The sequence below is a fragment of the Hemitrygon akajei genome, chromosome 9, assembly GCF_048418815.1.
Source record: "Hemitrygon akajei chromosome 9, sHemAka1.3, whole genome shotgun sequence".
Classification (NCBI taxonomy): Eukaryota; Metazoa; Chordata; class Chondrichthyes; order Myliobatiformes; family Dasyatidae; genus Hemitrygon; species Hemitrygon akajei.
Genome location: NC_133132.1, coordinates 45,154,023 through 45,177,573, shown reverse-complemented (window position 1 = coordinate 45,177,573; position 23,551 = coordinate 45,154,023). Strand labels below are relative to the sequence as shown.

The 23,551-nt window shown below is 38.1% G+C and overlaps 1 protein-coding gene across 1 annotated transcript in view; it reads left to right on the top strand.

Annotated features, from left to right (window-relative positions):
* Nucleotides 1-23,551, top strand: part of sec63 (SEC63 homolog, protein translocation regulator) — a 90,928-nt gene that overhangs the window by 41,836 nt on the left and 25,541 nt on the right. Inside the window, exons 4-15 of the mRNA XM_073055876.1 lie at nt 940-1,052; nt 2,120-2,181; nt 4,718-4,776; nt 8,084-8,134; nt 8,293-8,401; nt 11,861-11,955; nt 12,459-12,591; nt 14,999-15,091; nt 15,242-15,387; nt 19,618-19,765; nt 21,579-21,661; nt 21,844-21,909. Coding sequence (XP_072911977.1) covers nt 940-1,052; nt 2,120-2,181; nt 4,718-4,776; nt 8,084-8,134; nt 8,293-8,401; nt 11,861-11,955; nt 12,459-12,591; nt 14,999-15,091; nt 15,242-15,387; nt 19,618-19,765; nt 21,579-21,661; nt 21,844-21,909 — 1,158 coding nt within the window. The remainder of the gene's footprint in view (nt 1-939; nt 1,053-2,119; nt 2,182-4,717; nt 4,777-8,083; nt 8,135-8,292; nt 8,402-11,860; nt 11,956-12,458; nt 12,592-14,998; nt 15,092-15,241; nt 15,388-19,617; nt 19,766-21,578; nt 21,662-21,843; nt 21,910-23,551) is intronic.

The following is a 23,551-nucleotide window of genomic DNA, read 5'->3' as shown; positions in this document are numbered from 1 at the left end:
AATTTATTCATTATTTCTATAAAAATGCTGACATTATCTACCCAGCAAGTTACCTTTCAATGTGTTCTCCCAATCAGATAAAACTTATTTTAATGGTGGTAGGAGCTGGGATTGAGAGTTGTAATGTGGCAATAGCTGGGGTGTGAGGGAATGAGTAAAAAGGAATGAGATGTTTAACTAAGTGGGGTACTAAATGGACATAAAGAACGAACACAGGAATTAAATTACTTTGCATCTATCTTCATAGAAGAAAGCAAAATAATTGGTCAGTTTGGCATTTACCTCTAGTGTTTTACCAGATTTTGTCGTGCACAAATTGGCTTTCATATTTGCCTACATAATATCAATATAACTTCCAAAACCATACTTTCATGAAGCATAACAATTTCTAAAATGTGATAGAGCACCATGAAAATTAAAGTTGCATTTAAAAAAATACTCTAACTCTCTGAAATATTCCAATAGAACAATGGTTATTCCATGACAACCAGCAATGACATACAGTAACACACACAAAATGCTGGAGGAACTCAGCAGGTCAGGCTTTGGATTTCCAGCATCTGCACTGCAGATTTTCTCATTTTTATGACAGTTTTTATCTTCAACAATTGGTGTGTGGAATTTGAAAGTTTACATGAGCAGATTATTTTAACTGCTCATAGCAGAGTGGACTTTTACAGTTTTGGCCACAGGGAGGTGCATGCTGTAATATAAAAATAGTGATACATTGTAAGTGTACAAAAAATATATGCATAACATTTAACATCTTTGAAGCTTGAATCAAAACCCTTGATGAAAAAGAATGATTTCATTAACTCTGAAATGTACAACTCAAACTCCTGAATTATATATCCAGAAGTTCATAATTATTCAGTTAAGAAAGTGTTATATAATTAGATATTTCAATAAATAAATAATGCCCCTTTTTTTGTAACTTAGGGAGCCTCTGTGGCAGAAATCAAAAAACAGTACCGTCAGTTGTCACTTAAACATCACCCAGATAAAGGAGGCGATGAAGTCCTATTCATGAGGATTGCAAAAGCTTATGCTGCGTAAGTAGTGCATCTTCAATTACAAAAGCAGGGAATGAAATGCTGATATTGTGGCTATTACCCAGACCTGTTGTTATGCTTTGTAATTCAGTTTGTGATGCCAGGCAGACTGTACTTAACTGTTGATTCCTATTATCCTTATGAAAATGCTAGTAGCCTTTGTAAATCACTTGTAGGTCAGGCCAAAAAAACCATGTAGGCCAATGTTTGGATGATTTTTTGGTCAGTTGCAGAATTATTTAACTCTGATTCCATCTAGAATTTGTGATTGCTCTTGGAGTTGGTAAATCAGTATAAAGAGCACTCCACTTGAATTATTGATTGGTTCTATGTACTTTGCCCTTTTCTTGCTGAATAGAAGTACAGTTATGTTTTGACTGTTGGGCAATCCTAAATGTTGATTTTGCTGGTCAACGGTTATAGTATTTTGCTGACTATTACATAGAACTATTATTTTATATAATTGTATATAGTACTGTTGTTACCTGTGACATTATTAGATGATTCAACTCTTGTAGAAGCAGTATTATAATGCAACCAAAGAAGAAGTCACAGAATTTTTACTAGTGTTTCAGAATTTGCTTTCCAAAATCCGTGTTTTCTGAAAGTTTGTGATTTGGATCTTAATACTTTATTCATTATGCATTGTCAAAAATGCTTTGAATAAATGTATTTCCTACCAGCGAAGATTCTAAGTTTAATAATAAATTAGATATTTTTTTAAGTAATTGAGATATTAAAGCTTTTGCTTGTGAAGAGGTTTTTTGATAAACTTCATTTTGAGCTTCATTATCCATGACTGTATAGTTTCATTTTATTGTAGTTATTCAGTCATTTAAAAAAAAAGATATTTTAGCTAGATCTATCTTCTGTTAATGTGCTGATTAGTCTGTACACAAGTTACCAGCTATGCTAAGTTAACAATGAAGTCTGATCATCGTGTCAAAGGTTAAAACCTAAATTTCATTGCAATCATACTAATTGTAGCCAAACTTATAACTGCTTTTCTTTTACCTTTAGGAGTGTTAATAAGTTTATTGCTTAGTATTAATCTAATTTTCTTTCAGTTTAACAGATGAAGAATCTCGTAAAAATTGGGAAGAATATGGCAATCCAGATGGGCCACAAGGTATTTTACCACTTTGTTTCATTATATCTGCAAATGTATATTTGGAAAATTAATTTCATTTTTCTTAAAAAAATTTCTTCTAGTTCTGTCTAGAATTATGAATTTCCCGGTAGATGGCTGTACGAGATAATACAATACGGGAAGCAACAGGCCATTTGGCCCATTGAGTCTGCTCCACCAATCAATCATGGTTGATTTTTATCCCTCTCAATCCCATTCTCCTGTTATGTTTGACACTTTTGATCAAGAACCTATCAAGCTCCACTTTAAGTATTCCCAATGACGTGGCCTCCACAGATGTCGGTGGCAATGAATTCCACAGAATCACCATTTTCTGGCTAAAGAAATTCCTCATCTCTGTCCTGACGGGACCTCTGTGCTCTCTGGCCCTAGACTTATCCACTATTTGAATTACCCTCTCCATGTCCACTCTATTTAGGCCTTTCAATAGTTAGTAGGTTTCAGTGAGATTCTCCTCATTCATCCAAACTCCAGCAAGTAAAGGCCTAGAGTCATCAAATGCTCCTCATACATTAACCCTTTCATTCCTGGGTTCACTCTTATAAGCCTCCTCCGACCCCTCTCCAATGCCAGCATATCCTTGCTGCTCACATTACTCTAAATGTGGTATGACCAACACCTTATAAAGTCCCAGCTTTGTATTGTCAGAGAGTAATACAACACTAAAACAGACCCTTCAGCCCAACTTGTCAACCAAGATGTCAAGCTCATCCCATTTGCTTGCATTTGGATCATATCCTGAAGAACCTTTCTTATCCATGTACCTGTCCAACTGTCTATTAACTATTGTTATTGAACCTTCCTCAACCACTTCCTCGGGCAGTTCATTCCATATATGCACTACCTACTGTGTGAAGATGTTGCCCTCGAGTTGCTTTTAAATCTTTCTCCTCTTACTTAAAGATGTGTCACTCATTTCTGATTCCCTTTCCCTGGATTAAATTCTCTGTTATTGAATCATGGATGAAGGTGTATGAACAAGACGCTCACCAATTTGGCATTAAAAATGAATTTTATGCTCTTTGAAACATGGGATATTATCAGTGGAAAAAGGGCTCTAGAATACTTGGTACCAGGTTCAGATACAGGATGTGTGGAACCGTCTTGATATTTTCTCCACTGTACCCCAAAAATGTTCTGAATCTCTAAGCTGTGAAGAACATTAGCTTTTCAAATGAGTGTCTTGATTTGGATTGTTCAATTTTGAACTATTTTCACCTTGTTTGAACTGAAATTGTTAATTAATTGAGATGTGAACTTGCTCTCTGAACTGGAGGGCAAAGAAACATGTAATCTTGTGTCTCATCTGATCTTGAGACCTTCCAAAAGGCTTCAGCTACAAACTTAGTTATTGCAGTATGTTTAGTACAGTTGTGTATGTGTGATTTAAATAGACTTTTTGATTCTCTTGAGGTGCCATGATTAATGTGAATAGAAATTAGCTTCTTTGGGACAAAATGATGATTGCAGTGGTATTTTGCCAAGAGTTGATTAATGATTGTTCACCTGCAGCGAGCATTCTCTTCTGTGATGCAGGAAAGCATGCCAATGCAGGAGGCTAAAGAGATTTGACATTCCTCCATTGGCCCACAACACAAACTGCAGTTTTGTGGACACAACTCAGCACATCTCAGAAACAAGTCTCACTTCCATTAACCCTGTCTACATTTATCACTGTTGGAAAAGCAGCCAGTATAATCCAGGACTCCCTCCCGTCCTGGAATTTCTCCTCCCTTCTCTCCCAACCTCCCCCCCCCATCCAGTCCAGTCCCCCAATTTGGCAGAAGATACAAAAGCCTTAAAGCATATACCACCTAGCTTGGACAGCTTTTATCCCTGTTATAAGACTGAAACCAACCTCTTAGATTATGAGATCAATAGCCCGTCTTATCATCTATCTTGTCTTGGTCTTTCACCCCTTTATCGCTAACTCTATATTCTGCATTCTGTTACTGCTTGTATTACTGCAATATATTGATGTGGTGAACTCTGCATTATCCGTATGCAAAAGTTTTTCATTGTACCTAAGTACAATTTGTCATCGTTGAGAAGCCTGTGGACTTGGAAAAAGTCTGTAGTCAAAGCATCCTCCAATACGTCTAGCAGGAGATTATGGTAAACTATAACTGAGCTTTCTGTTAACGTATGGCATATTTGCTGAAAGTACATTAGCTCACCTTTCATAGGCAGGACCTCTATATTGTCTTGGTCATTTGCCTTATGCTTGGCTATGCAGCAGTGTTATTGCTAATTGTTTTATTGCTGCAAGAGTATTAGCGTTAGCTGAGGACTTGATCAGGTTCCTGGTACAGCTGTGAGAGGGCACTGTTTTCCAGGCACATCAGTCTGTAAGTAAAGTGTCTCTATACATTTAATTGGTGCTGATATTGTTATTTCTGCAGATGCATCCTAAGTGTTAAATGAGGTGCCATTGTACGCCCGCGCACTGCCACGATCACATTTCATAGGATTGTTTTGCATAACTAAATAAATGGCAATAACTTTTTTGTTTCAGCTACAACTTTTGGTATAGCCCTTCCTTCATGGATCGTAGATCAGAAGAACTCCATGTTGGTACGTAGAATTGAATAGTTAATAATTCATGCATCTATTTGCAAAGATGGATTTGAATGAATAATAAATATGTGCAGCATTTAACTCCACATGATTATGTCACTAGACATTTATTCCCCTCTTCTTCCCTTTTGTGTTTCAAAGAGATCATTCCCCTTGTGACAGCCAGGTTCACTCTTCTGTCCTCGTGTACGTAGCTCTCCTTTGTTATGGCCTTTCCCATGCAATGCCTGTACATTTACCTCTTCCTGCCAACAGTCCTTCCAGGTGAAACAACAGTTTGCTTGCACTTTGTCTTGAGAACTGCATGCGATGTTCACTGTGGATTCTCTGGAGAAAACAAATGTGGTTTGTGTCAGTACTTCAAAGGGATGGTGTTCGGTCTGCAGCAATCATCCTAATCGTCAGTTGTCTACTATTTTCACTTATCATCCCATTCCCTTTGAAATTTCCTGTAATCTCCTTCCTTTTTATACATTGACCTCAAAGCAAGTGTTAGTAACGGCACTTAATTTTCTGTTTGTGCATATTGCAGTGCTCAGGATTTAGTTTTCCAAGTTCTGGTACCTTTTTTTCATGTCTGTATTGAGCCATTTCAGTCGGTCATCATTTGGGCAGCATAGATCAAGAAACATCTAAAGTTAAATGCTACATAGAAACAGAAAACCTACAGCACAGTACAGGCCCTTTGTTGTGCCGAACATATCTCTACTTCAGAAATTACTAGGCTTGCCTATAGCCCTCTATTTTACTAAGCTCCATGTACCTATCTAAAAGTGTCTTAAAAGACCCTATTGTATTCGCCTCCACCACAGTTGCTGACAGCCCATTCCACACACTCACCACTCTCTGAGTAAAAAACTTGCCCCTGACATCTCCTCTGTACCTACTCCTCAGCACCTTAAACCTGTGTCCTCTTGTGGCAACCATTTCAGCCCTGGGAAAAAGCCTCTGACTATCCACACGATCAATGCCTGTCAACATCATATACACCTCTATCAGGTCACCTCTCATCCTTCGTCGCTCCAAGGAGAAAAGGCCGAGTTCACTCAACCTATTCTCATAAGGCATGCTCCTCAATCCAGGCAACATCCTTGTAAATCTCCTCTGCACCCTTTCTGTGGCTTCCACATCCTTTCTGTAGTGAGGCGACCAGAACTGAGCACAGTACTCCAAGTGGGGTCTGACCAGGGTCCTAGATAGCTGCAACATTACCTCTCGACTCCTAAATTCAACTCCACGATTGATGAAGGCCAATACACCATACGCCGCCTTAACCACAGAGTCAACCTGCGCAGCTGCTTTGAGTGTCCTATGGACTCAGACCCCAAGATCCCTCTGATCCTCCACACTGCCAAGAGTCTTACCATCAATACTATATTCTGCCATCATATTTGACCTACCAAAATGAACCACTTCACATTTATCTGGGCTGAACTCCATCTGCCACTTCTCAGCCAAGTTTGCATCAATACTGGGGAGGTCAGTGCACAGGATGGAGCTGGCTGAGTTTACAACTTTTTGCAGCCATTTTTGATCCTGTGCATCGGTCCCTTCATACCAGACAGTGATGTAACAGAATGCTCTCCGTGATACATTTGTATAAATTTGGGAGTGTTGTTGGTGATATACTAGGTCTCCTCAATCTCCTAATAAAATACAGCCACTGTTGTGCTTCTTTGTAATTGCATCAATATGTTGAGCCCAGGATAGATCTTTAGAGATGTTGACACCCATGAGTTAAGGATCCATTTGCAGAGTGAAGTACAGAGGCCCATATTTTGGAGCTTGTTGATTAGAACCATGCATATGATGGTGTTGAATGCTGAGCTGTAATCAATCAATAGCAACCCAATGTAGGTATTGCAATTGTCCAGGTCGTCCAAAGCCAAGTAGAGAGCCAGTGAGATTGCATCTGCTGTAGACCTATTGCTGCGATAGGCAAATTGTAGCAGGTTGAGATCCATGCTTGAGCAGGAGTTGATTCTGGCCATGACCAACCTCTCAGCACTTCTTCATAGTAGATCTGAGTGCAAATGGGCAATAGTCGTTGAAGCAGGTGGGAACTTTTGACTGCTGCAGTGAGAGATTGAAGATGTTCTTGAACATTCCTGCCTGTTGGTTGGCACAGGTTTTCAGTGCCCTATCAGGGTCTGATGCCTTGCGAAAGTTCACCCTCTTGAAAAATATTCTGATGTCAGCTTCCGAGACAAAGATCACAGGAACACCAGATGCTGTAGGGAGTTGCTGAGATGTAGATTAATTCTCCTTTCAAAGCATGCATAAAAAGGCATTGGGAGTGAAGCATCACAGCTTTTCATGATATTAGGTTTTACCTTGTAGGAAGTAGTGGCATGTAAACCCTCCCAAAGCTGACATTTATCAATTCAGTCTCTAACTTCAATCAGAATTGTTTTTTCGGTCTTAATATAGCCTTCTGTAAGTTGTATCTGGATCTCATGTACAGTGTTGGATCACCAGTATTGAATGGTACAGATCTAGCCCTTGGCAGACTACAAATATTTTGATTCATCCACTGCTTTTGGTTTGGGTATGCCTAGTTTATTCTTGAAGGCACACACTCATTCACATAGATCATGATGAAGTCTGCGATAACTGTGGTATATTCATTCAGATTTTAAGACTAATCCCTGAATATTGTGCAGTCTACTGACTCAAAGCAGCCTTGTAAGGGAGGCAAGGGACCACTTGACCATACAGTATTCACCATTGGTGCTGCTTCTGAAATAGAGGGGGTGAGCTATGTTTCCATTAAGGAAAGTATACACACAGCTGTCCTTGATCTTACTCTGGAACTGTAATCTTGCTCTGAGGTCCTCAGTTGTATTTTCCAGTGACTCTACATTTGCTAGCAGGATAGTTGGGAGTGTAGGTCTAAGGCCTTTGAATTTCAATCCTGCAGCCTAGTGCGCCTTCCCTGCTTCTATTTTCTTAAAGGGGAACTGCACTTGCATCCTGAGTCTGCTGTCCAGGGTCTGCTAATTTTGAAGATCAATAGATTTTTAAAAAAATCATCTTGAACCGATATGGCTTACTTTAACACGGAGACTGTGACTGAATTTCAGCTGTAGGAGTCCTAAACGGGATTATTTGATGATTCTTAATGGAGCTGCACAGTTGCCACTTACCAGTGCTATCTTGTAAGAAGCTCAGAACTTTCTAGTTAAGATCAAGTAGATATTTGTTTTAAAATTTAAATACTTTTAAATGTAATTTGAGGTTAACGCAGACTTAATATTTTGCTGAATATTTTAAAAAATTAATACAAAATCTTTAACTTTTGTAGGTTTTGGCTGTGTATGGATTTGCATTTATGGTGATTCTTCCAGTGGTTGTGGTAAGTCTTTAGTTTCAGTTTGAAAGTCATTCTGCTCTTGTGTGCTTAATACCTATTGATCTGAGGCCAGACTACCTCAACACCATTTTTATTTTTTCTAGTCTACACTAGGTCTGTGTGCAACACTAAACTTATTTCCTGTTTCTTCATGTATAAAGGGAACATGGTGGTATCGTTCTGTTCGATATAGTGGTGACCAGATTCTTATTCACACAACACAGCTGTACATGCATTTTTTGAATAGAACCCCCAATATGAATATGAAACGTGAGTAACGAAGTTTGATTGCTTTAACTTGATTTATTTGATTGCTGGTTACATCATTAGGAATAGGAAATAATTGTAGAGCCAAGTTTTCTTGAAGTTTAGATGTTAAGTATGAATTTTATCATCACTTTATTACCTACTAATCACTGCTCTTGTAAGGTAGCGCTGAGTTGCTACCTTTTTGTCTAACTGTGCTCTTAGATAGATAGATAGATACTTTATTCATCCCCATGGGGAAATTCAACTATTTTTTCAATGTCCCATACACTTGTTGTAGCAAAACTAATTACATACAATACTTAACTCAGTAAAAAAATATGATATGCATCTAAATCACTATCTCAAAAAGCATTAATAATAGCTTTTAAAAAGTTCTTAAGTCCTGGCGGTAGAATTGTAAAGCCTAATGGCATTGGGGAGTATTGACCTCTTCATCCTGTCTGAGGAGCATTGCATCGATAGTAACCTGTCGCTGAAACTGCTTCTCTGTCTCTGGATGGTGCTATGTAGAGGATGTTCAGAGTTATCCATAATTGACCGTAGCCTACTCAGCGCCCTTCGCTCAGCTATCGATGTTAAACTCTCCAGTACTTTGCCCACGACAGAGCCCGCCTTCCTTACCAGCTTATTAAGACGTGAGGCGTCCCTCTTCTTAATGCTTCCTCCCCAACACGCCACCACAAAGAAGAGGGCGCTCTCCACAACTGACCTATAGAACATCTTCAGCATCTCACTACAGACATTGAATGACGCCAACCTTCTAAGGAAGTACAGTCGACTCTGTGCCTTCCTGCACAAGGCATCTGTGTTGGCAGTCCAGTCTAGCTTCTCGTCTAACTGTACTCCCAGATACTTGTAGGTCTTAACCTGCTTCACACATTCTCCATTAATGATCACTGGCTCCATATGAGGCCTAGATCTCCTAAAGTCCACCACCATCTCCTTGGTCTTGGTGATATTGAGACGCAGGTAGTTTGAGTTGCACCATATCACAAAGTCCTGTATCAGTTTCCTATACTCCTCCTCCTGTCCATTCCTGACACACCCCACTATGGTTAGGTAGGTAGGTACTTAGGTAGGGTTCCTTGGTTTTGTCCTAGTGGAACTGAAGAAATGGCACTGTACATTGGGTTGATGTGTACTTTTTTGAAATGTTTGCCTCTTCCTCACAATTTGAAGTTAAATTTCTCTCTTTTTGAATCTGTGGGTATATTCTGCAGTGCACACTGACAGGAAGTTGTTTTCATGTGGCTTTTTATTTGCACTTTCTATTGATTGCAGTTGCACTGATTTTTTTTTCCCCCTGTCAAAACCCATCACTGAGGTATTATTGGTAATTTCTCTCCTAAGCTTATGCATATAACTATTCTTTAATGTGAGGATATGCCCATTCTTGGTGGCTTTTTCTTCAGTGAAAGGAAAGCTACTTTCTCCTTTGAAGCTTGGTGAGGACTGCAGGCCAAACCGTGATGGCATCAACTGAAGTGGTTAAGATCTGAAATTGCATTGATGTGATTCATGGCATGAATATTCACAGCCATTTTGGTTTTCCCAGACTTGTGGTTTAATTATGAATGTTGGTAGCAAGGATGTACTTAAAAAATGTAGAGCAATTCTGTCAATTACATTGATTGATTAACTGACTACCTTACAAGCAATTATCAACTGGAGACACTGACACTTTTACCATCCATAATTCAAAATGGAATTAGCTAGCATTTTGAATTCTGTGGAATAATCAAGAACAGTTGGTCTGAATGTTAAAAGCTTACTGTGTTGATTTAATACAACAGATTTCAGTTAATTGGGCCATCAGTTAATTGGGGTAGCCATTTATGGGTCATCTCTTAAAGACCAAAAACTAAATTGAGAAAATAAATAGCCAGATTCACTTTATTTGGGACATATAACTGCTTAATTGGGGCAAGATACTATTGCCAAACAGTTTCCAAACTGGTATCAGTTTTGTGCACTTGCATGGAGATCAGTTTTTACATAGCAGCTTTTGCGTGTGTTTGTGTTGTTTCGTATAAAAATACTTAAGTGATTTTTGTCACTGATAGTTGACAAGAAGTAAGCAACAAAATCAGTTTGTATTGGTCACCGCAGTTTCAAGCATTCAGGCTTGGAGTTGCCAAAAAAAGGTTGGCAGTGGAAGTGAAACACTTTCACTACATCAACGAGTAAATCTCTTGAATGTTGCAATGAAAATGAAGATTTGGAGGATGCAGTCGTTGAAAGTATTGTATGAAGGCAGTCCATTGTCTGCACTGAATTTGTTCATTACAGTCAATCAAAAGAACATGGCAGGTGAATTCCTCCAATAACTATTGGGAATTAATAGTTTTATAGTGCTGTAGTGTTATCAGTAATTTTCTAATGTGTTCTGTATTTCATTTAACTACATTGTTACTCATTAAACGAGTTTGTCTCTTTTATACCTTTTAACTATTTCCATGAAACTTCAGCCCTTGATTAGGTCAAAATGTGCTGGTCCGGATGTATCCTAACTAACCAGAATCCACTGTATTGATAGCAAGAACTTACAGAGCTGTTAAAACAAGATGACTGTTTTGCAGCCAGTTGAATTTTTGGGGAGGTAAACAAACATATTTGGGGAAAGGGTTTGATAAAACAAGGAGAACAGAAGAAGTGCAAGAAAATAAGAAAAAAATTTTTGTTCTAAAAATCTGAAATTAAAATGACAAAAGTGGATGTTCGTCAGTATTTGTGTATGCATAAATTTTTATGAAATTCTATTGTATTTTCCCTGTAAATGCCTGCATGAAAATGAAACTTGAAGTAGTATATGGTAACGTGTACTTAATATTAAATTTACTTTGAGCCTTGAACTTTCGGATTAACAAAACAAATAGAGGGGGGCAAATATTTCATGTGCATAATTCTGAATGCATTTTTGGGAAGCAAAATAGACATACTCATGAGTACAGTATATAGGATTGAAAAATAATTGAGGTAAAATTTAAAATGTATGGTTCGTATTTGAGCAGTGAAGCCTGAGAAGAGTTTCTGAAGGGGTAAGGCAGACTAGAAAGTGAAAATGAAAAGAATAGGTTTTTTTTATCTTGACGGAGATGTGACGGATACACAATTTAAAAACTCTTACTAAGAATGTAGAGAGGGCTTTGGAAAGCCATACATGCATAGAATATGAAACGTTTTATCTTGGAGTGGTAGAGACGGTGATCATGGCACCATTTGAAGGAGGATTACTTAAATTTTTTATAAACTAATTTTTTTGAAGTAGAAGATGGTGCAGAACACAATTAGGAACTACTTTATCTGAGACCGGTACGGAGTTCTTTAATTTAGGATGTTGTATACACATTGAGAATGTTCATTCTATTCAACCTGACTTAAGTTTAATTTTGTCTGCCACTCTGCTCTTGTGACATGGATCTAAACAATACTGAGGTGTGTCACTTCTTTTGTTTTCAGGCCTAATAATGGTATTAACAGCTGCTTTTGAGTTCGATCCACGCAGTAACAAAGAAGCAGTCATGAGACCAACAGACAATGTTGAAATACCTCAGGTAGCGACATATTATGTTTGTGCTTGGTTTTCCTTTTCATTTCCAAGTGAGTGATACTGGACTGAGTGGTGGGAGAACCAAGTGATAAATGGAAAATTAGGTTATCTCTTAAGGGGAAGAAGGGAATCATTTAAAGCGGAAGTTTTCTCAAGTGCGGATAAGACATAATTTTTATTGTTCTAAAAAGCCTAAATTGGCTTTGATATTTTTCTTTCTTTCTACAGTTAATTGTGGCTGTAGTACTACTGGAAGGGAGTGCTTCATTTCCATTCGGGCTTATAGGAATATGAATATGAAAGTCTAGGTAGTTCATAATAGTTCAATTAGCTTGGACTAGCAGGCTCAAGTCCTAGTGTGAAAACTATGTTATTACAACCCTCATTTAATGTTAATTTTCAAATGCCAATGTTTGTATTTGGCAAGCTATTACAAGTTTACATCTAGATTGCACATTTTTCCTTGTTCCATTAAAAGTTATTAAGTTTTTTACTCTTAAATTGCAGCTCATTCGGGAACTTGGTAATGTTAATGAAAAGAAGAAAGAACTTCCATTTTGTTTACCGTACAGTGTAAAGTCCAGGGTTTTGCTCCTTGCACATCTTTCCAGGCTGGAAATCTGTCAAACTCTGGAAGAAGGTGAAACATATGTAGAAAACTGAATAAGATGGGGTGGTAATGAGGGAGTGAATTACATTTACATTTTAATAGAAATGAAAACATTGATGACAATCATACTATTCATCTTCAATTCACAATGTGATGGCCTTAATTTTGCAGGCTTTTGTATTGTGAATTGACAGGTCTGTACAAATGGATCCTCAACATCAGTTCTGCATAACGCTGAGCGTTGTCACATTGATGCAGGAGATTATGAAAACCGGGGAATGTTTCTGCTTGTGGTGCTACTGGAGAATTTTCAATAGCTCTATAGCGTGAGAGGATATCATATGGCCCATCACGTCCATGCCAGAGTTATTCTCTCTGCTACGATTTTTCCCTGCATTCTATTTTCCTTAATTCACCAAGATTCTACCTCAAGGGCCAGTTAACAATGGTCATTTGCCTGCCTACCTACCCACAAATCTTCAGATGAGGGAGAAAATCACTGCACTCACAAGAAGATCATGCTGACTTGACATAGACAATTCCTGTGGTCAAGATTGTACTTGGATCACTAATGCTGTGAGACAGCATCTTTAATGGCTGCGGCACTGTACCAATAAAATGGTGTTATTTAGGTTGCTGATCAATTCACAGCTAAATTTTGTTATTAATCACAAAGATAATGTTCCATGAATTAGTGTGATAAAGTGTATTTCCCTTGCATTAAAGTATAGTTCTTGATATATCCGGTACAGTTTTATTGGTAAAATTGAAGATGAGTGATATTAAACCTGATTCTAATTTGGAGTTTATCAGCAGAAGTAAACTCATTTAATTACATCTATCATGCACACTTTAATAATCTTTTAAAAATTTGCCAAAAAACTACTTGAGAGCTGTAGACTGTCCACTGCCCTCATTACCTGCTAACTTGCTAACCCTGGATCCACAGTGGTGCTGACCCCAGAATAAACAATTACGTCCATAGAACCATTGAACATTTACAGCACAGAAACAGGCCTTTTGGCCCTTATTGGCTGTGCCGAACCATTTTTCTGCCTAGTCCCACTGACCTTCACCTGGACCATATCCCTCCATGCACCTCTCATCCATGTACCTGTCCAAGTTTTTCTTAAATGTTAAAAGTGAGCCTGCATTTACCACTTCATCTGGCAGCTCATTCTACACTCCCACCACTCCCTGTGTGAAGAAGCTCCCCCTAATGTTCCCTTTAAACTTTTCCCTTTTCACCCTTAACCCATGTCCTCTGGTTTCTTTCTTCCCTAGCCTCAGTGGAAAAAGCCTGCTTGCATTCACTTTATCTATACCCATCATAATTTTATAAACCTCTATCAAATCTCCCCTCATTCTTGTACACTCCAGGGAATAAAGTCCTAACCTATTCAACCTTTCTCTGTAACTCAGTTTCTCAAGTCCCGGCAACATCCTTGTAAACCTTCTCTGCACTCTTTCAACCTTATTAATATCCTTCCTGTAATTTGGTGACCAAAATTGCACACAATACTCCAAATGCAGCCTCACCAATGCCTTATACAACCTTACCATAACATTCCAACTCTTATACTCAATACTTTGATTTATAAAGACCAATGTACCAAAAGCTCTCTTTACGACCCTATCTACCTGTGACGCCACTTTTAGGGAATTTTGTATCTGTATTCGCAGATCCCGCTGTTCTACTGCACTCAGTGCCCTACCATTTACCTTGTACGTTCTACCTTGTATCCTTCCAAAGTGCAATACCTCACACTTGTCTGTATTAGACTCCATCTGCCATTTTTCAGCCCATTTTTCCAGCTGGTCCAAATCCCTCTTCAAGCTTTGAAAATCTTCCTCACTGTCCACTACACCTCCAATCTTTGTATCATCAGCAAATTTGCTGATCCAATTTACATTATCATCCAGATCATTGATATAAATGACAAATAACAATGGACCCAGCACTGATCCCTGTGGCACCTCACTAGTCACAGGTCTGCACTCAGAGGAGCAATCCTCCACTACCACTCTCTGGCTTCTCCCATTGAGTCCATGTACTTGAAATAAAAATAAAACTTTTTTTTCAATGCAGAAACTATTGTTATTATAGAGCTATTTTTTTTCATTGTTAAACTTAATTCCTTGCCCAGTGTATCAAAACTGTGGTCCTGATTCTTAGATTGTCCTTGGAGGGTAAATGGTATTGAAAACAGATGCAGCAGAAGGGGAGTTGAATTTATAAATTATTGACATACAGTATAACAATATTCTCTGCATTGAAAATTTCAGTATTTTTAAATATTAGTGGAAAGGGGATATTTGCATTTTATTTTGCTGTACATGTTATGAGTTGCTTTTGTAAGTCATTTTAACTGTTTTAGCATTAAATATTCTCCTCAGCACTATACTTACCTGCAACTCATTTGTTTCTTTCTAAAAGATTATTGGTTTGTAATACGGAAATGTCCTGTTCTCCTCCAAGAAATGATTAATGTTGGATGCCAGCTGACTATGATGGCCAATACTCGAGGTGGTGAGTGATCCAATTATGCTAATGAATAATAAATGTGTTTCCTCCAACTTTATTTAGGATGCAGAATGTTCATGAAGAACATTAGAAGTTTATGATTTTAATGGGAGTTCTTAATTTTTTTCTCTCACTTTTAAACTTGACTCTGGTTAGGAATCCATGCTCCCCGTTTGGAGTCCATTGAGAACTGTATGAAGCTATCGCAGATGTTGGTGCAGAGCCTTTGGGAATCTAAATCCCCTCTTTTTCAGCTTCCATTTTTTGAAGAGGAAGCCCTTAAATACTGTTTGAATAAAAAGGTAATAAATTATATAGATATTATTTACTCTAAACTATTATAGTTTATATAAACTATTAAAGCATATAAATTTTCATTGGATGTTCTTGAGCCCTTCTTTGAATGGAGAGGACTGCTGCAAGAAATCTTTCATGTTGAATAAGTGGGGTGTTCTGGAAGGCCAAATATGATTGGTCTTGATGTACTTTTTTTGGTATAATTTTTAAATGCACGTTTGCATTTCTACTTGCTGCTCTTTAGGCTTGTACTGCTACACAAGATAATTTGGTTTCAATACAAGCATTAATGTAAGTTTTTGGATGTAATACTTGTTCAGTGCATTAGTGTCATGAATTTGCTATAAATTGTTTTTAATTGTTTTAACTACTCAAAAAAGCACTCCACAAAATTGAAATGTGCACAGTAACTTCAGAGCATTTTTTTAAAACTTTATGCAATGCAATTTGTTTTTAATTAAAAACTTTTAAAGCACCTACATGTCAGTCTGTAAAACTTTTTAAGTTTATGGTTGCAAATAAATGCCTGATATATTTAGTGGGATATTGTGTTAAGAGTAGAAGAGTGTTAATTTTGTTGGACCATTTCATTAAATATTTGTTCCCTTTATGTAACATTCTTTCACCATTTGGCTAATATTTTATGCAAAAAGATGTGTTGTGAAGGATTGGTGTTTTTTTGCCATAAATTCTAAATAATCAATGGTGTTGTTATTGACAAATCTGTAATTTAGTACATATTGCTAATTGTCTTTGAGAAGGTTATAGTGAGCTATCTTGTAGTTATTGTTTGGAAGTAGAAAGTTGATGGATTTTAATATCCTATCATTTATGGATTGGCGTTGTTATCTCAGCATGATGGGGTGTGAGTGTGAGCAAAGCTTGCAGATGCAGTAGCATGGTTGTCTTGCTGTCTTGTCCTCTGGTAACGGTCACAAGTTTGGGAGGTATTGTGCAAGAAGCCTTTGTGAGCTGTTGCTTCTGGATTGTAATGACTGGAGCCATGGTGCATTTTGTGATGCAGTAAGTAAATATTTGCAATGATGAATGCAGTGTCAGTGAACCAAGTTGTTTTTTTCCCCTGAATGGAATGAGCTGCTGCAATGTCAATGGAGTATTTATTTAGGCTACTGAGAAAGGAATTTGTCAAATACTTCATGTGCCCTGTTGCTAATGTTAAGATTGTAGGGATACTGTTCTTGTGGCCATGTTTTATATAGCTTTTCCGATTAAGTTTGTAATACTATACCCCAGAATTGAGAGATTTGCAATGTTGATGCCATTGAGTGTCAAGGGATAAGATTCTCTTGCAGATGTTATTGCCTGTTAACTATCATGTTTGAGCACAAGATAAAATGTGGAACATTTTTGCTGCATTTGGTCATTGAGTGATTCATAACTTAAGGACTAGTGAGTGGAATTAAATATTGCAATCATCTTTAAGCATTCTTCTGCAATGGAAGGATGGTTATTGATCCTTATTGATGGTTATTGATAACTCCACCTCCGTTATCAAGAATCTCTCTGACTTAAATGTATTCAAAGGCACCATTTTCACTCAAGAAAGTTTTAAAGTCTAGTAATTCTTTGAGGGATGTGGGAAGAAAGATCTCATTCTCTTGTGAATAATTCCTTTTTTTAAATGGTAACATGACCCCTCAGGATTATTTTATCATTGTTTAACACCGCAGCAAATATAAGTCAAGCCTAACCATTTCTCATAAGACAAGCTACCTATTCATGAACTCCTTTCAAGGCACTTGCATCCTTGTGTAAACCTGAGGCTCAGCCGGCACGTGTTCATCAAGGGGACAGCAACTTCGGGCCCCACCAAACTGAGAAATCTCATTTGCGTTGATGCTACGTGATGTGTTGCCTGGTTTCAAATCTGCAACGCAAAATATTCGACAGTACACCATATGCAATAAATCTTATCTGGATATAGGGTCAGTAAAGAAAATAAAAGGGCCCATTTTATGGTGTTACAGATTCAGACAACAATAAATATATGAGTTAGGCAGGGGTTTATATAACAAATAACACGTTTATTAAACACTGAAAACAAACCCCCCCAAAAGTAAACAAATCACTGACGTAACTGGAAGTCAGCTGCTGTGCGGCAGCTTGAACAATTCTTCAAAGTAGTATTGCCAAAAGTTCAAAATGTTCACAGTCCATTTAAGGGAGAGACTTTTTAAGACGATTTAAATTCTCTTTTCTGTCGTGTTGCTTCGGTTCCCAAGATCGAATTTTTTCCCACGAAGAATTTACGAAACGAAACGGCTTAAAGGCACTGACCTTTCCTTTACAGAACTATTCCCAATCCTTTCTGCTATTTCACAGGGATTAACACGAGAACAGTCAACGACTTCCTTCCGAATAAGGATCAAACAAGGTCGAACCTGTTTCACCGTCGAAATCGATTCTCCTCGATCTTTAACTCCCGAACTCCGATCTTCACTCTCCACTGATTCTCAACTAGCAGTATTGTAGAGAAACTGCTGGCAATGACCTTTTAAACTTTAGGCATTAGATAAAACTTCATCTTTCAACTAAACTGCGTCATAACATTAAATCACGCAGTGGCATCAAGTCAACATGGCAAATCCAGCCACGAACTGCCCCTCCTCACAGGGAGGGCTCCTCCTTTTATACCCTGTAAAAAAAAAAACCTGTGACATGACCTCTACTGGCGGGAAAATGATGTCACTCCACCATCACAAGACCATTACCTCAAGTCCAGTATAGCTTCAATCCCAGTCACGTGACAAGGGTACCACTGTCACGTGTCACGAGTACGTAACAATGGAAAAAGTCAAAAGTGCACGTTGGAGGAGCTCATTGCTACGGCTATGCATCAACCTTCAACCTCCTCCAAGCAGCGCTGAACTTCGGACCCTTGCTCCCAGTCTACTCCGTCCAGCGGTGTGCCAATCTCTCCACAGGCGTCTTCCTTCTCTTGCTGACAAAAGACTGCGAACATCTCTCTTCCAGACTCTCAAGAAAGAACAACATTTCTCCCATTGGATAACATACATTCCAAAGCCCTGTTATCTCTTGTCATAAGCCAAACATTGCTGCTACAGAGAAACCATCATTAGCAGTGAAACATTACAGCGTGTTACACTTGAATAAGTAGACCAATTCTGAATGCAGCAGTTCAATATATAATCTCACTGATATCCTAAATAACTGATACTTTGTCACCTATTTCAATATTAATTTTCCTAATTACTTGCTGTGCACCTTGGTCATTTACAAATCGTGCCTCAGGCACCCTGATCTCTCTGTATCTCGGAGGTCTCTAGTTTTTCACTAGTTAATGAGCTTTTCTGTTTTACCTGCTAAGTACTATTTACCACACATACACTTTGTTAGATCTTTGCCTTTTCATTACATTCCTTTGTAGCCTTGTACTTTATTCTCCAATGTGTCATTAGCAAATTTAGCAGGCATATCTTTGGTGTTTTCATCCAAGTCATTTATATAAATAAATTGAGGCTCAGTACTGAATTCTATGGCATACCACTCATTGCATCTTTACAACCAGAAAAAAACATTTATCTACTCTCCATTTCATGATAGTTGCATATATTTTATCCATATCAATATCTCTCACCTGGTTTCACCTATCACCTGCCAGCTAGTGCTACTTCCCCTTTCATTTTCCAGTCCTGATGAAGGATCTCGTCCTGAAATGATGACTGTTTATTCATTTCCATAGATGCTGCCTGACATGTTGAGTTCCTCCAGCTTTTATGTGTGTTGCTCTGGATTTCCAGCATCTTCATAATCTCTTGTGTTTTAACAGTCAGATTTGGTTTGTCATTTTCATGGACATAAATTGAATATCAGAACAATATCTATATTGCAGTTGTACAGAAACAATTTGGCTAGAGGCACAGCTCGCACTGAAACATAAGTTAACAGCACTTTAGTTGGAGTTTGTTAAAACCTATAGCCTTTACTGTATTCAGTGTATCTTGCCCATTCTAGATACTATGTTGTCTTTTTAATTATTTGAGTGTATTGCAACTTCCAGTGTAGATTTTATTGAATACAACATAAAAGTAATACAATAGAAAAACTTTTTATTCTCTATGACTTTTCTTTTAATATATCAATTGGAACAATATCCAGGTGGTGTATTAGTTGAATTTGCAACTCTTTAATGAGTACTGCTGTTGCAAATCTACAATTGAAACAGAGTTCTGTTTCCTTTATTTACACAACAGTACAAAGTCCGAACAATTCAAGACTTGGTTAGCATGAAAGATACTGATCGGCGTAATATGTTGCGATTTTTGAGTGAGGAGAAGTATGAAGAGGTCATGGCAGTACTTGGAAGCTTCCCGCATGTTAACATGGAAATAAAGCTGCAAGGTATGAATCGATATTTCAAGAATTGACTTTCAGTGTACATTTTTATGACCAGGATAATTGTAATTTGCTGTTACCTTTGCATGCTATTAAGTCATGTAATATTGATTATTTGTCCTTAGCATTTTAGAGTTGTTAAAATACTAGGAAAGTCCAATGATGTATGATGGAGCAAGCTGATTGATGCTTTACAGTGTTGGAAAGCCTCATACAAAACTGATCTTGTTTTGAGCTTATAGGTTTCCCCTGCTATCCAAAGGTAGAGCGTTCCTATGAAACCGTTTGTAAGCCGAAATGTCGTAAAGTGAAGAAGCAATTACCATTAATCTATATGGGAAGATTTTTTGAGTGTTCCCAGACCCAAAAAAAATCTAGCAAATCATACCAAATAACACACAAAACCTAAAATAACACAAACATATAGTAAAAGCAGGAATGATATGATAAATACACAGCCTATATAAATTAGAAATATTGTATGTACAGTGTAGTTTCTCTTACCAGATTCGGGAAGACAGCGAGCCAAAACCGATTTGTAGGCAAAAATCAGCCTTGCGCACACATCTGCCTGCTCAAGGCTTCACCGGTCATGGTAATCTTTCTCAGGGTAAACACACGTTTAAAGCGGGTGTCTTTTTTCATAACAGCGAAAATCCTCTTTCAGTCAGCAAAGACAGGTACTAATGTAGGTCTTTCAAAACAACAAGATGTCATAAAGCGAACGTTCGAAAAACGGGGGCCACCTGTATATGGTTTCTAATGTGAATTTTTATACTGAACAATGAATTTGTGTTTCTGCCATAATTTTCCAGGTCAAATATCCTTAAGTTCCAACACTGACCAACAAATCTTGATCCAATTTAAGAGCATTTCTTCCAATATCACTTCAACTTTCTCCTAAAGTGGGCTCTGATTAATGCTGTTGGCAGTTTTTAATTGATTGTGATAGGCAGATGGGTGCAAAGTTCCAGGTAGTGCCAGAATCTTGCTCCCAGAGTCAAAATGTCTAATACTAGATGAAGTGTATTTAAGGGGAGGGGAGGAAAGTTCAAAGGAGATGTGCTATGTGGGTGGCATGGTAGTGTACTGGTTGGTGTAACACAATTACAGTGCCAGAACTCGGGTTCATTCCCTGCTGCTGTCTATAAGGAGTTTTTCCATTCTCCCCATCACTGCGTGTTTTCTCTGGGTGCACCAGTTTCCTCCCGCATTTCAAGGACCTACAGATTAGTGAGCTAATTGGTCATATGGGTGTCATTGTGTGGTGCGGCCTCTTTGAGCTAGAAGGGCCTGTTAACTGTGCTGTACCTTTAAATTGAGGTTGACTATGCAGGGAATGTAAGAATTGGTGGTCATTAGCAAATCAGTTCCGCACAACATCCTGTGTTGTACTAGTCCATGTGTGGAACCTTTTGAGTAGGTTGCCCAGTTGTATTTTTATGTGGAATTGCTATGCATACTGTGAGCAGACCTTATCGCAGTCTTTGCAAGCACAGCTGTGTCATGGCAGAATTGAACATAATGGGAATCCTCATTCTATATTAGTATGCCCTTAAACACTGCATTGTAGCAATTAGAATGAATGTCATTTCAAACCATTGGATTTAATGAATGTCATTATGAAAAGTTGTTCTCGCATTCATTCAATTTGTAATCTCTGATATAATCAGTGAGTAGAGATCTAGTGAACATTTAATCTTTCCCCAAGATCTGCTAATTTGAGCATTTTGTGAATCATGTTGCACAGAGAATCAGTTTAGAGATGGAGTGTTAAAGGAATAAATCAGAAATCACCCTTTATTTTGTTCCTCCTCAGTTTTGGATGATGAAGATAGCAGCAACATTACTGCTGGATCAATTGTCACTGTCACCGTGACACTCAACAGAGAGAATATGGCTGTAAGTACCAGTATTTGTGAGAACAGATTGCACTCTTCCCCAGCTCTTTCTGCAGAACTGCTCCGTGATTCCCTAGTTCGCTCATCCCTACTCACCCGTTCTTCCCCTGCAAATGTTGTACTTTGAGTCTTGCGTTTTATGCTTTGTTTCAACTCTTTTTTTAAAATGTATTTTTTTCAAAGGCAATCTTTGAAAAGGAACAAGAACATGGTGCATGTATAAATGAAGAACAGGATGCTGATGACACAGTAAGTTTAAGTGGTAAAATAAACTCAGTCGAATGTTTAGTAGGTGAAAACTAAAGTATTTACATTCATTATCTTTCAACTTTTTACATGTAATTTTAATTCATCTCCTGTTTTCCTTTATTCTAACCTACACTATTCTTTGGTGAATGCTTATTTTATGAAAATGGAAAGTTAAATCAAAACAGTGCATTTGTAATTTGTGCTTCCACTCTCTTGAGCGAATAATAATTTAACTATTTGCCCCATAGTCGCTCAGTACACTTTGAAATGTATGAGATTCTGAATAGCAGAACTTCATTTACAGGTATACGCTAGTAATATTGCGACCAGTTCTAATTTAACTGGCTTTGATTGCAGCTTTTGTAACTTTCCCGTCCTGCTAATTCCGTGCCATCTGAAACTTAAATTCTTTTGAAATGAGTTATCTGTTTAAGTGCAGTATATGCATTTGTATGGCCCAAATCCTTTCTTTTTACCCCCTATCCACCCCCTCAACAGTTCTTTCTACTGATATCAGCTAATATCAGAGTTCTCTGTGAATAAAAGTTGTACATCTATTTTGCATTTTTCATATCCAGATATATTTATTGTAGTCTTAACAGAGTGCTGTTATGCTTCCATGTAATATCTGTGCAGTGTCAAGTATTCTAGTAATGCTTAGGGCTTTTCATGCTCATTTTTATGCTGAAGACTGCTTAAATTTGCCACAAAGTCACATCCATGCATCAGTAATCTGACTGTAATGCCTCCACGAAGTAGGTATACTAATAAGTAACAAGATTACAAATTACCATTTTTTAAAAAAGGTACAAAAATTTATAATGTTGCCAGTATAAGATTTCTATTACAATTGACTACTCTGTTAAAATGATTTTTTTTTTAAAAAAAAGAGACTGCCACACATAAGTTGCTGGAGGAACTTGGCAGGTCAGTTAGCATTTGTGTGTGGAGAGTCAACTTTTTGAGCTGAGAAGCTTCTTCAGAACTGGAAAGGGAGAGGGCAGAAGCCATACTAAGAAGATGGTGGGGGGGGGGGAGGGAGGAGAAACGGAGCTGGCAGATGACAGGTGAAACTAGGTTAGGGGGAAAGATGGTATTGGAGAAGGGGGATTGAAGTAAGAAGTTGGGAGGTGATAGATGGAATCTGATAGAAGAGGACAGTGGGTCATGGGAGAAAGGAGAGGCACCAAGAGGGAGGTGAGAAGGGGTAAGAGAGTAGTCAGAATGAGGAATAGAGAAAGGGGGTGGGGAGGAAGGACAGTTAACGAAAGTTAGAGTAATCAAGGTTCATGCCATCAGGTTGGAGGCTACCCAGATAGAATATGAGGTGTTGCTCCTCCAGCCTGGGTGTGGCTTCTTTGTACTAGTAGAGGAGGCCACTGATCAACATGTTGAAATGGGTAACCACCAGCAAATCCGGTCTTTTATGGCGAATGGAGTGAAGGTGCTTGGTGAAGTGGGCGCCGATCTACTTCAGATCTCACTGATGTAAGGAGGCCACACTGGGTATAGTGGATGACTGTGGCGGACTCTCAGGTGAAGTGTTGCCTCATCTGGAAGGACTGTTTTGGTTTCTGAATAGAGCTTTGGCCCCGATAAGGCTACACCTCATACTCTGTCTGGGTAGCCTCCAACCAGATCG